This window comes from Schistocerca cancellata, chromosome 4, assembly GCF_023864275.1.
Source record: "Schistocerca cancellata isolate TAMUIC-IGC-003103 chromosome 4, iqSchCanc2.1, whole genome shotgun sequence".
Taxonomy (NCBI): Eukaryota; Metazoa; Arthropoda; class Insecta; order Orthoptera; family Acrididae; genus Schistocerca; species Schistocerca cancellata.
The window spans coordinates 287,120,071-287,136,559 of record NC_064629.1 but is presented as its reverse complement, the minus strand read 5'-3'; the positions used below and the strand labels follow the sequence as shown (position 1 = coordinate 287,136,559).

General features: G+C 40.0%; 1 protein-coding gene across 2 annotated transcripts in view; it reads left to right on the top strand.

Moving 5' to 3' along the window:
* The window catches only part of LOC126183421 (serine/threonine-protein kinase Pak), a 113,103-nt gene that overhangs the window by 57,078 nt on the left and 39,536 nt on the right, over window positions 1-16,489 (top strand). For both annotated transcript variants that reach the window (XM_049925372.1, XM_049925373.1), the window contains exons 4-6: window positions 4,807-4,934; window positions 15,154-15,404; window positions 16,222-16,411. In XM_049925372.1, coding sequence (XP_049781329.1) covers window positions 4,807-4,934; window positions 15,154-15,404; window positions 16,222-16,411 — 569 coding nt within the window. The remainder of the gene's footprint in view (window positions 1-4,806; window positions 4,935-15,153; window positions 15,405-16,221; window positions 16,412-16,489) is intronic.

The window sequence follows — 16,489 nt, the reverse complement described above, 5'->3', positions numbered from 1 at the left end:
TCAGTAATTAATTAAGGTTACAGAACTCTACATGATCTCTGACTTTTAAATTGGGCAGTCACTTTAAAACTCTTATGTTTTGCAGTTGGAGCCTGTAAACATCATGAAATCACATTGAGGATGGCCTGAATATTTTCGTGGGGAATCTTCATCCATGAGCTTTATGTATGAGCACAGGGCTACTATAAATGATTCATTTGTTTTCAGATCTGTATTTTACAAAGTATTATGTGCACAAATATCATAGATGCACAACTAGAACTGTAAACTTCCTGTGTCCCAACCTCGTGGTCGTGCGGTAGCGTTCTTGCTTCCCACACCCGGGTTCCCGGGTTCGATTCCCGGCGGGGTCAGGGATTTTCTCTGGCTCGTGATGACTGGGTGTTGTGTAATGTCTTTAGGTTAGTTAGGTTTAATTAGTTCTAAGTTCTAGGGGACTGATGACCATAGATGTTAAGTCCCATAGTGCTCAGAGCCATTTTTTTAAACTTCCTGTGTTTGCATTTTACACTCTACAAATGTCTTAGGAGTGCCCTTCTGGTCACACAACACATGTCCAAGTAGTGGTAAAGTACATTCCATATTTTATGTAACAACATCCTGACAGTGCTCATCACAGTAGCATTGATGTTTTGTGTGAACTGTACCAATGTTCTTGGAAGTAGGGGTATGTAAACATGGTCCTTAATGTATCCCCAAAGGAAAAATGACAAGGCATTGTATCAGGTGACCTGGGGGGAGGGGGTCAAGGGAATAGAGCCATGTCATCTTCACCACTACACCCAATCCAGAGATGTGAAAGTTCATTATTTAGGTATCAACATATATCAGTACTCAAATTAGGGGGTGCCCCATCTTGTTGGAAGGTTAAATTTTTGGAAATGGCCATCACAACTGCAAGATATCAAGGTATGAGGTACCTGTCAGTCTTCTCACAGAAAAAAAAAATTACCTGTGCAGCTTCATGTGTGACTTTGCACAGGAAACATGAACCTTCAATCAATCTTGTTCATGCACCACATTTCATGAGTGTGTTCAGTGCTTCACAGTCTCACATTGTGGCAGTTAACTTTTACAGGTAATGGAAGGTTGCTTCATCACTCAATATCGGCTTGGAAGCGAAATGTTCATCCTCTGGTGCTACCTGGGTTGAGATACAAAATTGAAGGTGCTGGTCATAATCTTCCAGTTTTAATTGTTGCATGAGCTGCAGGCAGTACAGTCTGAAATGTAACTGCCATTGCAAAATCTTCCACAAAGTTTGCTGCAGTATTAAAAGTTCGTGGCTTGCACTGAGTGTTGATGTTTTTGGTCTACATACAAAACTTACCCTCACCCTCTCCACAGTTGCCTCTGGCACACTTGGCTGACTGGTACTTTTCTGTTTACAGGAACAGCCAGTGTCCTTAAATTGTTGATGCACAGTGTTCTCTTTACAAAGTGATTCTTTTCCATAATTCCATCTGAATGCACACTGCTATGTTGTAACAGATGAACATCGCACATTTCCCAACACAAAAACTCTTTTCTTGCTTTGTCAGCATTTTGTCGAGACAGTGCATTCGTAATGCCAACTGGTGGGTGCAATGTAAACTCAGTGAGCTTATGGTTCTATTCATGTATCAATCATATTCGTACAAGCGAAACATTAGAAAATATAGAACTTTGAAAACAAATGAATTATTTACTGTAGCCTTGTTAACAGTGGTTACAAGAGAACAGCGATGAAAAATTGTGAGCAATTATACGCCAGACATGTTTGATAGGAAAACATGTAGACCAGGGAAGCGGTGACACCTATTTTCATTCAGATGGCTTCCACATTTTGCATCCCATGTGGCTGGACATTACTATGCTGAAATGTGGCATGTGGAGTTGCCTGAAAGAGGTGGTACATTGGGCATTGCTGTTCAGATTGCCATCTCTATGTTGGAGTGGAGAAAGCATATTGTAAAATACATAAAATGAAACTTGTCCTGTAGCTTATATACCTATGCAGACCGCTGGCCCAGGAAAGAGATGGGAGATGTGGATAGGGGGAGAGGGTGCAGTTGTGAGTGGCTGTTATGTGGTGAGAGAAGTGCTGAATACTCTCATTTACCTTTCCCAGTAAAACATTAAGGACATTACACAAAATGTAATGGAGTTGACTTCAAAGCAATCTTCCTGCATCTGCTGTACCTGAAGACTGTGGTACCATGCTGTATGCAGCAATAATAGCAAGAATGAAACTGGAATGTGTTGACATGAAATTGACAGGCAACTGGAATTCCTGCTCCTTTGCAATGGGCTCGTCCAATATGCAGATCGAAATGTGTTCCGTATGAACTTCTCCTGAGTAATCCGAATCGTATGGGATCCCAAATCATAACAGTTACCTTTAGTCCATAATGCAGCTGCAAGATTACAATCACTATGGTACCACCTAATGTGTGATTGATTATAAGACAGCCTGAAACAGTACTCCTTTTAAGACATTACATTTTACCATCAGTTGTGCCAGTAATATTGTTCACACACTTATTACAGTCTGAGGCATTGATGATCCCTGGACTCCCCATCCCTCTCTCCCGCACCCTCTTCCCCCCCATCCCTCTCTCCCGCACCCTCTTCTCCCCATCTCCCACCTCTGTCCTCTCTTCTCCTCCCCTTGTTCTCTGTCTCCCCGTGCCACAGCCCACTGATCCCACCACAATCAGTCTGCCTACGTGTGTGTGTGCGTGTGCGCATGTGTGCGTGTGTTTTATACTCTGGCTCATCGAAGGATATACCGAGCGAGGTGGCGCAGTGGTTAGCACACTGGACTCACATTTGGGAGGACGACGGTTCAATCCCGCGTCCGGCCGTCCTGATTTAGGTTTCCCGTGATTTCCCTAAATCGGTCCAGGCAAATGCCGAGATGGTACATTTGAAAGGGCACGGCCGACATCCTTCCCTAATCCGATGAGACCGATGACCTCGCTGTTTGGTCTCTTCCCCCCAAGACAATCAATCATCAAAGGATAACGACAAAAGCTAGCAAGTTTTCTTTTTTTGTATATTCCTATAGTCAACTCAACACTTCTGCTTTGTGGTGAGTGGTCTCCTTTATTCCAAAAGTATTTCTGTCTACATAGTTAGATAAGCTGGGGTTGGTGGAAGGTTCCAGATTTCACGGGCTGTGAAACAGTCATTTAAATTGAGACTGGCTTGTTGTGGTCAGCAGTATGTTCTAACACTGTGTGGTCAACTCTGTTCTTGGCCACAGTTTGGTGGTGGTCACTCATTTAGGTGGACAGCTGGTTGGTGATCATGCCGGCATAAAATGCTACACAGGAATTGAACCTCATCCTCACTGCGGACAAGGGTTCCACCACTGTCATTGTGTACAGCAGTTATTACCTGAAAGAAGGCATCCATCCACTGACTCCTTAATCTACAGGCTCTGCAATAGTGATCCCATGCCAGAAATCCACCATAACCTTGAATTCCAACTCACAGCTTTGGGACCACACCAGACTCCCTTCCCCAAATGCACCTCCCTCCTCATTCCAGTGACCCCTACACATTCACCTTCTACTTGCTTCCCAAAACTCGTAAATAAAACAATCCTGGATGCCCCATTGTAGCTTTCTACAGTTCTCTCATTGAAAAATTCTCCACTCTTGTAGACCACCACCTTCTACCGATAGCTTGCAAGATTGCCTTAAGTCACACACACAATTTTACAGACTGATCATTCTGATCCATGTGAAATTTCTTGTGTGTTGATAAAGACCTTTGATGTTGAAGAAACATAGTGTCACTTGCCTTCATGTTTCCACTTCTCACTCTCTCTATTTCATCAAACAATGGAAGCTCCAGGCTGGAATGTAACAACATTATGAAAAGGGAAGTTGCTACTCACCACATAGTGGAGATGTGCTGAGTCACAAATAGGCACAACAAAAAGACTGTCTCAGATAAAGCTTTTGGCCCATAAGGCCTTCGTGAAAAACACACACACACACACACACACACACACACACACACACACCTGCAGTCGCAGGCAACTGTAACCACACTTTAGTATCTCTTTTTTTCCAAGGATGTGTGGCCCGAAAGCTTTGTTTGTGACAGTCTTTTTGTTGTGCCTATCTGCGACTCAGCATCTCCGCTGTACGGTGAGTAGCAACTTTCCTCTTCATAATATTGTCTGTTTCATGTAAGATTGACCGTTGCAATTGCATAGGAAGGCACTGCCTGCAGTGTTGTAAATGGGGTATGTAGCTAAATTTTATTTTGTACCCCTGTCCCTCCCTTGTGACAGTTTTTTTTTGTTTTGTTTAATCTCCATTGTTACTTGGCCTGTTTATTCATTTTTTGATGTAAAATGCATTTTAAGTGAAGTAGAAGGTAAACATTTCAGTAATTGTTGTCTGTATGATTCAGTTCAAAGCCTGGAATTACGCACACTCGAGAGTCGCTTTGTTTGCAACAACAACACAATTATTTTTTTCATTGTTTCACTGCCGATCAAATTTTTTGCCTGTGAGAAAGATGTATCCATCACCGAAATAACACCTTGGGTGTGAGGCCCACCTGTCATATCCTAGTTTGGCCACTGTCTACAGGACCTATACATAGATCACCTCTCTGCAGTAGCAGTGAGTTATTTCTGGTACACTTTCCATTGATCTGTTAAGTTTGGTTTTTTGGGCTATTCTTTCTGGATGTTACAAAGTTCGCAAATGTAGTATACAGGCTGTTGTTTTTCATTGCCTTTCTACTTTTTGTTGCTTGAGCAACAGTTCAAAATTTACAGAGAATTATATTCTTAATTTGCAGGGCCTAAAGGGTTAGCAGGAAGAAATATCCCCACATGGGGTGAAGATGAGTCCCCTCAAGTGAAACAAAAGCTAGCGCCTCCAGTTCCACCAGCAAAACCTTCAGGATACAAAGCAGGAGGAAAAGTGGTAAGACTCTTGCTAAATCATGTTACTAAGTCACAAGCAATGTTACAGATAATAACATTCTTTTATATGTTCTAAACAGTGCTTTGTCAGTGCTAGTGGTGTATTTTGCAGTAATCACATTTTACAGTCAACATGCACTTTTACATAAATAAACGTTAAATAGTGTAATTAAACTGTTAGTGTTAGTTCAGACTTGATGAGTATAACATAATTCTTGCTTACCTGCTGAGTTACTCATTTTTTATTGTGCCATAAGAAGTATAGAGGTGAGCATTATCATTGGCTCATTCTCAAATTCTCATTATCATCATACCCTCCACAAAGCAATAGTCATAACAACAGTTACCATAATAAATTGTTGAGAATTGTGGGTATGACTTCTAGCTATTCTTATTTTGTGACCCTCAGCAATTTTTTATATTGACTGCATGTTTTAGCTGTTGCATTTTGGAATGTACAGTGCTTTAGAGAACAAGACTGATAATCTTGAAATTTATGGCATCATAATCAATAGCCGAGTAGTTCAGAATAAATTTTCTTGTACTCAACCACTGACTCAAGAATCACAATAAAAAAAGTTGTGCATATTCAGACCTATTGGTGTCCTGTGACAGATGATGGCACTTACTAATTGTGCACAACTTTGTGTAACTGAGGTGTTTGAAGGAAGCATTGTGGTGTTGGAAGGAGGCAGTTGACTTGCACATTAATTTGAATAATAAATAATTTTGTGATTGACTCTTGAAAGTGAAATGAAAACTTTGCATACAGATGGTGCATGATATCTTATCATAGACTTCTCTGTTTCAGTGTTACAGAGGAGCCTACATAGCCGATATCTTGTTCATAAAACAACAATGATTGGATGATGTCTAGCCTGCAAAATTTGACTTGTTCACCTGCTGAACTCCCTTATTTCATGTGTTAACAGTTCATTTCAAATCAATATGACCCAAGATTTATTTTTCTGCTTTGTAACATGGCGAGGAGTGAATGTTGCCTTTCTCATGTAAATTCTTTTCTCACTTATTTGCCTCATGATATGTAGTTAAAATTATTGTTGACCTCATTCTTTCCTTGTTCAGTTTGTGTTGATATGATTATATGATGGACTACATGGGTTACCCTGTATTTCAGGAGAGTGGTGTGATGTGCAGATTTAATTTGTCAGTTTCATCAGCTTTAGAGGGGGTATGGAAGCAGCAGATCATCCAAGCACTAGGTCGAACACAGGAAAGGGAATGACAAGTGGGCAATAAACTTTGTCATGCTACCAACAACGGGAATGTGCTCCATGCCCTGCACTTTTTATGACATTTACCATGCTTAAACTGCTGTTTGATTGACTCAAAACATAGTTGGAATTGAAATGGCATTATAGGTGGGGGGAAACTAGACTGTAGTATGTATTTCTACAGGAGACATAATTTTAACGTAATTATGGTCACATATGACTCTTGAAATGGAGCACAACGGATGAAAAGAGTGTCAACAAAGGTGCAAAGCTCGACCAAGGTGCTGCCGTAGGTAGCACTCTGGACTCTAATTTAGGAGGACGATGGTTCAAATTCAAGTCTGGACATCCAGAGTTCAGTTTTCTGCGATTTCCATAATTGCTCTAGGGAAATGTCAGGATGGTTCCTTCGAAACAGCATGGTCAGTTTCCTTCCCCGTCCTTGAAACATTCTGATCTTCTGTTCCATCTCGTCCTCAATGTCAATAAGATGTTAAACCATATTCTTCCTTCCTTCAACAGTGGTGCTGATGTTGTCTCTGCACCACAATATGGTTGATTATCGTGGTTGGAACAAATGATTAACCAAGTGCATTATTAGCTCAGTGTCCAGATATCTGCAGTGGCAGCACTAGGGTGGGAGGGAGGGGACAAATTGGTTTTAAATTTAATTTGCAATTTCCATCACTGTTATGTCGGTAATTAAGTTTTGCCGGGATAACATTCTTAAAAGGAACAACATTATTGTGTTTGCTTTGATTGTCAACACCGTAAGAACAATAAATTGTAGCAATCAATAATGGATGCAAATCACATCTTTCACTTGAGATATTTGGATTTATGGGTTCATAATCCGCAGTTGGTTCACAGAGACAACAGAATGCTAATTTAACTCAATGGTAACTTATGCAGCAGAGATCACAAGCAACTGTGCAGTAGGAAAAACATTTGCCACATAAGTGAGCATTTTTAGATGGCATCAGATGAAGAACAAATTAAAGAATGCCAGTTCTACCTGTCTAGCTTACAGAGGATTGAATTGAGGAATGTTTAATGTATTGGAGCAACAGTTTGTGAAATATTTGAGAGAGAAACACAATTAAAGACTTCTCGATTACTAGTGAAGTTATCAGAATGAAAGTGCTGGAGATACAGAAGAATATTCCCACAGCATGCGACATGAAATTCAAAGCAAATAAGGACTGGTGCATAAGATGGTGTAGAATGTAGGTCTTACATTAGGGTGAGGTAACAATGCTAGCTTAGTGACTTCCCATGGTACATCAGTGTCATGTAATTAGTGTAAGTACAGGTATTTGCTAGGTCACATGGGAAACAAATGAGATGCCTATTTATTCTGATATGCAGTCAAATGTTATACTTGATGTGAAGGCCATTAAAAATTTTTTATAAGAAATTCTTTCAATGAAAAGGCCAGTATAACAGTTGCCGTGGTTGCTTTGCCAGATAGGAGGAAGATGACCCCATATATGGTTTTTTATCTTAAGATGTAAGGAAAAGTGGAGGATAACCCAGGAAGTTACGGATCTGATATCAAAGAACAGCACTGACCTATTAGTGAATGCTAGTGGCTTGTCACAACTTCAGATAATGGCTATTGTTGTAAATGGGTCTTTCAAGACTCATCTGTGACAGTTTTACATTGAATTACTTCTTCAAGGAGAAAGGGGAATTTACAGAAATCCGCAGTGTATATGCTGGATCAGTGGATCCTTACTATCTACAGTGACTTTCAAGAGAATCTAATATGGAAAGAATTCAAAAAGTGCTACGTATCCAAAATCATGGATGGATCAAAAAATGAAATAATATGAGAGGAGTGTCAGGAAGAGTGAAACGGCAATAGGATTACAGATGACGATATTACCAGTGATGATAATGACAAAGTAGTGTTAACACAACCTACTGGCTGAGATAATAAACAAAAAGTAGCCTTTAATTTTGATAGGTCAGAATCTGTTGAAAACAAAACAAAGAATCTCAAGAAGCCTCTTAAAAATGGAGTTCATCTTACATTCAGGTTCACCATATGGTTCAGTAAATATGCTAAATGGGTTCGGATGTGACTGTTTCTAAAAGTGATGAAACTTAAAATGCCAAGTAAAGATGGCCAGTAGGGTTCGTGTTTTGTTTCAAGTTTGGTTTGTTCTTGTGCTACCCCTAGTTTGGTTCCATTTCACAATAAAATAAGTTGTGTGTAATTTGGAGATCAATAAGAAAAGTGAAATGGTGGACCTCAGCAGCTACATTTTCCAAAAACATGAAAAATTGCACAAAACTCTAATTTTTTTGTATAAAAATGCAACTTAATGTTACTGAATTAACTTTAACAATGTAATTTAAAAAGCTATTATGTCCATTGTTGCATGGGGCAAACAACTATAAAATCACATGTTCTAAAATTCTTATTGATAAAATTTCGTGTTATGCTCTGGAAACTAGTGGCAATATTCAGCTTGCATTTATTGTGAATCTCTTGCCCAACGTAAAGTCCCTAGCGATTGGAAAAAAGCGCAGGTGACGCATGTATATAAGAAGGGTAGAAGGACGGATCCTCAAAATTACAGACCAATATCCTTAACATCGGTTTGTTGCAGGATTCTCGAACATATTCTCAGTTCGAATATAATGAATTTCCTTAAGACAGCGAAGTTGCTGTCCATGCATCAGCACGGCTTTAGAAAGCATCACTCCTGCGAAACGCAACTCCCCCCTTTTTTCAGATGATATCTTGCGAAACATGGATGAAGGGTATCAGACGGATGCCATATTCCTTGACTTCCGGAAAACGTTTGACTCGGTGCCCCACTGCAGACTCCTAACTAAGGTACGAGCATATGAGATTGGTTCCCAAGTATGTGGGTGGCTCCATGACCTCTTAAGTAACAGAACCCAGTACGTTGTCCTCGATGGTCAGTGTTCATTGGAGGTGAGGGTATCATCTGGAGTGCCGCAGGGAAGTGTGGTAGGTCCGCTGTTGTTTTTCTATCTACATAAATGATCTTTTGGATAGGATGGATAGGAATGTGCGGCTGTTTGCTGATGATGCTGTGGTGTATGGGAAGATGTCGTCGTTGAGTGACTGTAGGAGGATACAAGATGACTTGGACAGGATTTGTGATTGGTGTAAGGAATGGCAGCTAACTCTAAATATAGATAAATGTAAATTAATGCAGGTGAATGGGAAAAAGAATCCTGTAATGTTTGAATACTCCCTTAGTAGTGTAGCGCTTGACACAGTCACGTCAATTAAATATTTGGGCGTAACATTGCAGAGCGATATGAAGTGGGACAAGCATGTAATGGCAGTTGTGGGGGAGGCGGATAGTCGTCTTTGGTTCATTGGTAGAATTTTGGGAAGATGTGGTTCATCTGTAAATGAGACCACTTATAAAACACTAATATGACCTATTCTTGAGTACTGCTCGAGCGTTTGGGATCCCTATCAGATCGGATTGAGGGAGGACATAGAAGCAATTCAGAGGTGGGCTGCTAGATTTGTTACTGGTAGGTTTGATCATCACGCGAGTGTTACGGAAATGCTTCAGGAACTCTGGTTGGAGTCTCTGGAGGAAAGGAGGCGTTCTTTTCGTGAATTGGTACTGATGAAATTCAGAGAACCAGCATTTGAGGCTGACTGCAGTACACTTTTACTGCTACCAACTTACATTTCGTGGAAAGACCACAAAGATATGATAAGAGAGATTAGGGCTCGTACAGAGGCATATAGGCAGTCATTTTTCCCTCGTTCCGTTTGGTAGTGGAACAGGGAGAGATGATGCTAGTTGTGGTACGAGGTACCCTCCGCCACGCACCGTATGGAGGATTGCGGAGTATGTATGTAGATGTAGGTACATGCATACCATACTCTTTCTCATGTAACTATAGTACCAGCTATTTCACACACCTTCAGTCAAAGGATCTACTATATCATATTTTGCATTTCAATTTTTTTTATCACCGGATACAGTTTTCGAACATTTTTCACGTGGATCATCTTCAAGTTTAATCTTGTTCGATTACAATTACGCTTAGGTCAAGCGTAACGAAGTATCTGGAACGTACTGGCCTCTTCCATGTTAACATGCATGGATTCATCGGGCATCGGTTATGTGAAACCCAGTTCACACTTTTCTCACATGATATGGATCAAAGCAGTTAGCTCCATACTTAACAATAATATACAACCATTCGCTCGACGAAAGATCTGTACCCAAACTCTGGAAAGTTGCACGGGTCACACCAATATTCAAGAAAGGTAATAGGAGTAATCCACTTAATTACAGTCCAATATCATTAATGTCGATATGCGGCAGGATTTTGGAACATATATTATGTTCGAACATTATGAATTACCTCGGGGCAGAATCTTATATACAGACAATTTTTGCACAAGTGTTCATCTAGCACACCAGCTACTTGAACAATCAACACATTTCATTAGTACTCTAAGATCAAACAGAAAACTGAACCCTCAAGATGTTGTACAGGCAAAACTGAAGAAGGGGGAACACAAAGCAAAGTACCACAGGTGTAATAGTACTGAAATGGAAAGATAAGAGGGATGTTCTGATGCTGAGTACTGTTCATGGAGGAGAAGAAGAAGCAGAAGTTCAAACCAGGAAGGGCACAAAGAAAAAACCAGCAATGATAATTGACTATAATCCGTCAAAGTCTTTTGTAGATCTTTCTGACCAAATGAAGTCGTACTCACATTGTCTAAGGCATGGTGTGAAATGGTACAGGAAGCTTGCAGTTGAAATGTTGACAGGGTGAGCTCTGGGAAATGCTCATGTGATTTACCAATACATCAAAAAAAAGATCTCAATCACAGAATTCAAAGAAGATGCCGGTGAGCCTGAGACATCTCTCACCAAAGCCACCACGTTACCTGCAGATTGTGCACTAGTGAACATGGGAGCAGCCAGACGTAGGTATACAGTGTGCTCTTAAAAAATGAAGAATGAATTTGGATGAGAGAAAGCTGTCAAGAAATGCAAACAAACTGCATGGAAATGTAAGAATTGTGACTCATATTTTTGCGTAGTGTGTTTTTCATAAAGCACAGTGCATACAGGTGTTAGAAAAACAAAGTGAAATGACCCAAATTTTTCAGTTTCATTGTTCTTGTAATTAGAGGTGTAGAATGTCAATAAACTGTATGTGATTTGCAATCTACTGTGTAAATAATAAATAATAAATAAATAATAAAAGGAAGAAAAGTCCAATACGGCTGAGCCATGTCAGTTATATATAACTCACGAATTCAAATGTCGATAACTACTCTTGAGCTCTTGTAAACCATAGGCCACGAACATGATTTTTTTACTGGGGCCATAACCTACTATAACACAGTCATAGCACGCTTCTGTGAGTTACAACAGCACCACAGAGCTTTAAATGGAAAAATATCCGTGAGTTGTATTTACTTCACGTGGCCCACAGAGAACTCTTCCTGTGAGTTATATTTAACTCACGTGGCAGTCAATATTTTAACATGACTTCAGTAATCTGGAGTTCCCTCAAATCCTTTTCCACTTCCTTAAACCAATTGGGTTAAGTCTTTTTTTTGTAAAAGAAGTCAAAGATTTGTTTAATTAGTCTGTCGGGATTCATTCAGAGTATGTGTCCATAGAAATCAATCCTCCTCTTCTTCATGGTTTACGAAAGTCTCTCAGACTTTGCGTAGAGGGCTTCGTTTCTATAGGAATTTTGGAATTTGGGACCCATGATCTATCTCAAAATTTTCCTCTCCTTGATTCCCAATTTCTCCATTTGCCCTTTCCTCCCCATGACTAGTGTCCCTGCTGCGTAGAGTGCTTCCAGCTTTATTACTGTGTTATAATGCCTTATTTTGGTGTTCCAACAGGGCTTTCGTATTGTATGTATTTTTTGGTTTTCTGGAGAGCTAGTTCCATTTTGACCCTTCTTGCTTCCATTGCTTTCCCTTCAAGATTGTTCAATTTAATCCATTCCCCTAGGTACTTGAAAGTCCTAACCACCTCTATTTTTTGAGCTCCTACGTTAATTCTGTTAGGAGTATGCAGTATATTCGTCTTAATCTTCGTATTTTTGTAAGAAATCTTAAATTCTATCTTCCCTGCCTGCTCTTGTAACTTGGCAATTTCTTCTTGAGCTTCCTCCCACATTTCCGCGAGTAGCGCCATGTCATCAGCAAATGCCAAACATGTAATCATGATTCCTTTGCTTTTTGTTCCAAGTCTTATTCCCCCCCTCGTTCATGCATTCCATTCCCTCTCAACTTTTTTGAGTGCACAGTTAAGCAGCAGGAGAGGGAGACCATCCTCTTGTCAGACCCATGTTCTGATCGCAAAAGGTTCAGATAGTTCACCCATGAATCTGACTTTCGAGGACGTATTCTCCTTGATGATGATTAGAGTTTTACCGTCCAAACTAAACTCCTCCAAAATATTGAACAACGACCTTATGTCTATGGAATCGCAAGCTTTTTGGAAGTCTACAAAAGTCACTATGTACAGTTTCGCCCTCTGCTTCTGATATGCTAAAATGTTTCTTAAGTTTAAGATCTGTTCAGGGCAGGAGTTTTCTTTTCTAAACCCTGCTTGGTACTCCCAAATGTGGCAATCCAACTGAGATTCTGCTCTTTCTAGTAAAGCTCTGGACAATGTCTTTTAGGTCACATCCAACAGGGAAATCCATCTATGGTTGTTGGGATGAGATTTACGACCTTTTCTGTGAAGAGGGTGTATCAGGGCCATTTTCTATTCCTCTGGAATGATGCCTTTCTTCCATATCTCTTCAAAAAGTTTCTGGAGTAAGACAATTGCATTTTTGCTAGCCATTTCCATAATTCAGCTGTTATCTGATTTTCCCCTGATGCCTTGAAATTTTCCATATAATTTAGTATTGCTTGGATCTCACTTACAGATGGGGGCTTAGAGTCTGAGTTGGGGATGTCTTCGGTCCACCATCAAACGCCATATTTGGGTGTGGTTCCTCACAGTTTAGAAATGCCTTGAAGTATTGTGCTAGTATCTTACAGTTACCCCTATTACTATACACCATGTTCCCTTTTATGTCCTGAAGTTGGAGTGTTGGGGGGGGGGGGGTCATATCTGTTTAGCTTCTCCCTGATGATCTGATAATAGCTTCTCATGTTGTTCTGAGCAAAGTCTTCATTTATCTTCCTGAGCAGTTGGTCTTCTTGCGTCTTCTTAACTTTCTTGATCTCCTTGGACACCATCTTTCTAGTTTCCACTAAGTGCTGCCGGGCACTCTTGTCCTTTTTGGGTTTGCCGGATGTGCCAAGCCTTCTTCCTCAGATGAAGTAGTCTATCACACTCATCATTCCACCACCTGTGCTTCTTCATCCTGGTAACGGGACCAAGCTTCTCTGCCTTCTCTGCTCTTCTCCATCTGCTTTCAGTCCTGGTCTTCTAAGTCACTGGTTAACTTGCCCCATTCGTGTTTCTTCACGTTTATTTTCTCTAGATCATATGTCCTTTGTGCAAGGTTTTTCCTATGAAAGTTACTGTGGGGGATGATCTTCAGTTTCACATTAGATAGGTAGTGGTCAGTCAAGGTTGGCCCCTGTGAGAACCCTAACATTGTGGATTTCCTTATGAAATTTCCACTCTGTCACAACATGATGTAACTGAAATTCTCCCAGGAGAGAGTTAGGTGAAATTCATGTCTTCTGCTTTCTTGGCAGTTTCTTAAAGCTAGTTGTCTTCAGGACCAAACTGTGCACCTGGCATAATTCGATGAGCCTGATACCATTTTGGCTCATCCTGTTATGTGCCGCGTATCTCTCCACTATATGCCTGAACCTTTTATCCCTCCCCACTTGGGCATTAAAATCCCCAAGGGTGACGACATTACATTTTTCAGGGATCTTTTGGATCGTGTCATCTAGTTTGTCCCAGAATAGTTCCACCTTCTCCTTATTCTTTTTGTTGTCAATGTTTATAGGGGGGTGAACATTTACAACGGTATATACTTTGTTGGTCGACTTAAACATGAGCGTGGATAGCCTTTCGGAGGTAGGCTTAAAGCTGATAATGGAGCCTAATACTTTCTTGTCAATTATGAAACCTGTCCCAAGGCGAGGAACATTTTTCATAATTCTTGTCCCCCGTCTTCCCCTTAAGTAGGCAGGGGCTGTTACAGGGTGCTACCATCCGGAGCAAGATGGACCCAGGTTTTATTAACAAGGTGTCACTCCTCCCCCCTCATCCATCCTCATCACTTGGGAGATGAGGCCCCGGGCTTGGGACCAGTGTAGATTATTACATGAAATTTCTGGAGAACTATTGGTCATTGGTAACTTGCTGCCTAGATATCTCTGCACAGTCTTTTCTGGCCATCTTCAGGTATATACTGGTGAAAATACCAAGGCTCCTTTACTAAAGGCCCCTCCATTGCATATGTGGTGTAATCTTGAAGTTGTTGCACAGATTTTACTTGAACATATGTGATTCTGCTGTAAGTCTGTGTGTTGCTCCAAGTACCTTTCACAGTGAAAGCTTGAGAGGATTCCAGGTGGTGTCTTGACTGGAAATCACCATTCCAAATGATCAGCTGCTCAAGCAGTTGTATTTCCTCTGATTCCTTTATGATGGAGATCCATTCAGTGTATGGGCCACAAGTTTTCTTTCGTGATAGTTCATTGAATGACCAACAGAAATACAGTGTTTGGTAATAGCAGATTTGTTGGCCTGGAGATGAGAATGTTACTGTGTTGCTCTACAGTTGCGCACTTGAAGGAGGGTGGGGGGGTGGGGGAAGAGAGAGAGAGAGAGAGAGAGAGAGAGAGAGAGAGAGAGAGAGAGAGGGGGGGGGGATGAGGATGGATTTGCAAAAAGTAAGATAGGTTACGCTAGGATGGAATATTATAAACTTCGCTTTATATATCACATAACTTTTCTTTGACCAAACCCAGAATTAGAGAGGAAGATTATAGTTAATTTATTTAATTTACAGAACCAGGAAGCACTGGTTAACCATGTACAACAAGCATTAGATGAAGCTCTAAATTTGGCAGTTGTTGATGGAGATACTACAGGCCTGAAAAAGCATGAGGAAGAGGAAATATGTGGCAGCCCATTGCTGAGGAAAAAAGAAAGAAGCACAGAGAAGTTGACAGATGACCAAATATATGAAGAATTGAGAAGACTATGTCACCCTGGTGATCCATGTAGAAGATTTGATCGAAGCAAGGAACTAGGAGCAGGGTAAGAAACTAAATGTTTATGTATATGCCATACTTTTTACTTTGTATTTATCTACTTGCATTTTATCGGTTTCAGTATGTTTTGAAGTAAATGTTGACATATATCTAACAAATATTGATGTTCAGATTCTTCTGGGTTAATGTTCACAATAAGTATGGCAGAAATTTTATATTAGAAAATTTCTTTCCATTGAACAACAGTGTATACAGCAGTTTATGGAAAAAAATGATGTTCTAAATTTTCAATTTCATATTGTCATGTTTTTTTGACTAGTTTCAGAACTGTAATTGTGTCTTGACAATACGAATTGAAATGTATGGAAATTGTCATTTTGTAATATGTGAGTGTGGAATACGGGAAGAAATTCACAGAAAAGCTGTGCTCAAATGTCACAGCAAAATGCCAAAAAGGATGTACAACAATAGATATCTAAGAATTTATGAGATGGTGTCAAGCGATGTGCTTCTATTACCCCCACCCACACCTACACCGTATTAGCACCAGACAAGATATTGTGTTGTTATGTGCTTTTATCCCTCCCTCTCTTGTCATCTTTTGTTTTTTCAGTATTTTTGTGAGGGAATCTAGTGACAGTTTTGGCTGTAGTCCTACCTTTCCATCTTATTTTTCAATGGGGCAAACTACTTTTCTTTCTTACTGTGAGTGAGAAATTTGTTCACTTACTATGTTACATTACAGCCTTAAGAGTCCATTGGTTAAATCTAGTGTGCAGTTATGTCATTTTATAGTGGTTATGTAGTTTGTTCATGTTTCTCTGGAACGGTAGCAGTATGTAACACACTGTTTCTGTTCACAGTGCTTCTGGTACTGTTTTCATTGCCTACGATACAGAAACAAAGAAGAAAATTGCAGTCAAAGACATTGATTTATCAAAACAACCCAGAAAAGAACTTATTCTGAATGAAATCAAAGTTATGAAAGAGTTTAATCATGAAAATCTCGTTAATTTTCTAGATGCATATCTTGTTAGGAATGATCATTTGTGGGTGAGTATTGCATTTATAACATATATTGGAAATCCTGTTATGATTATAAAAATAGAATAGCACTTATTGTTTCAATAC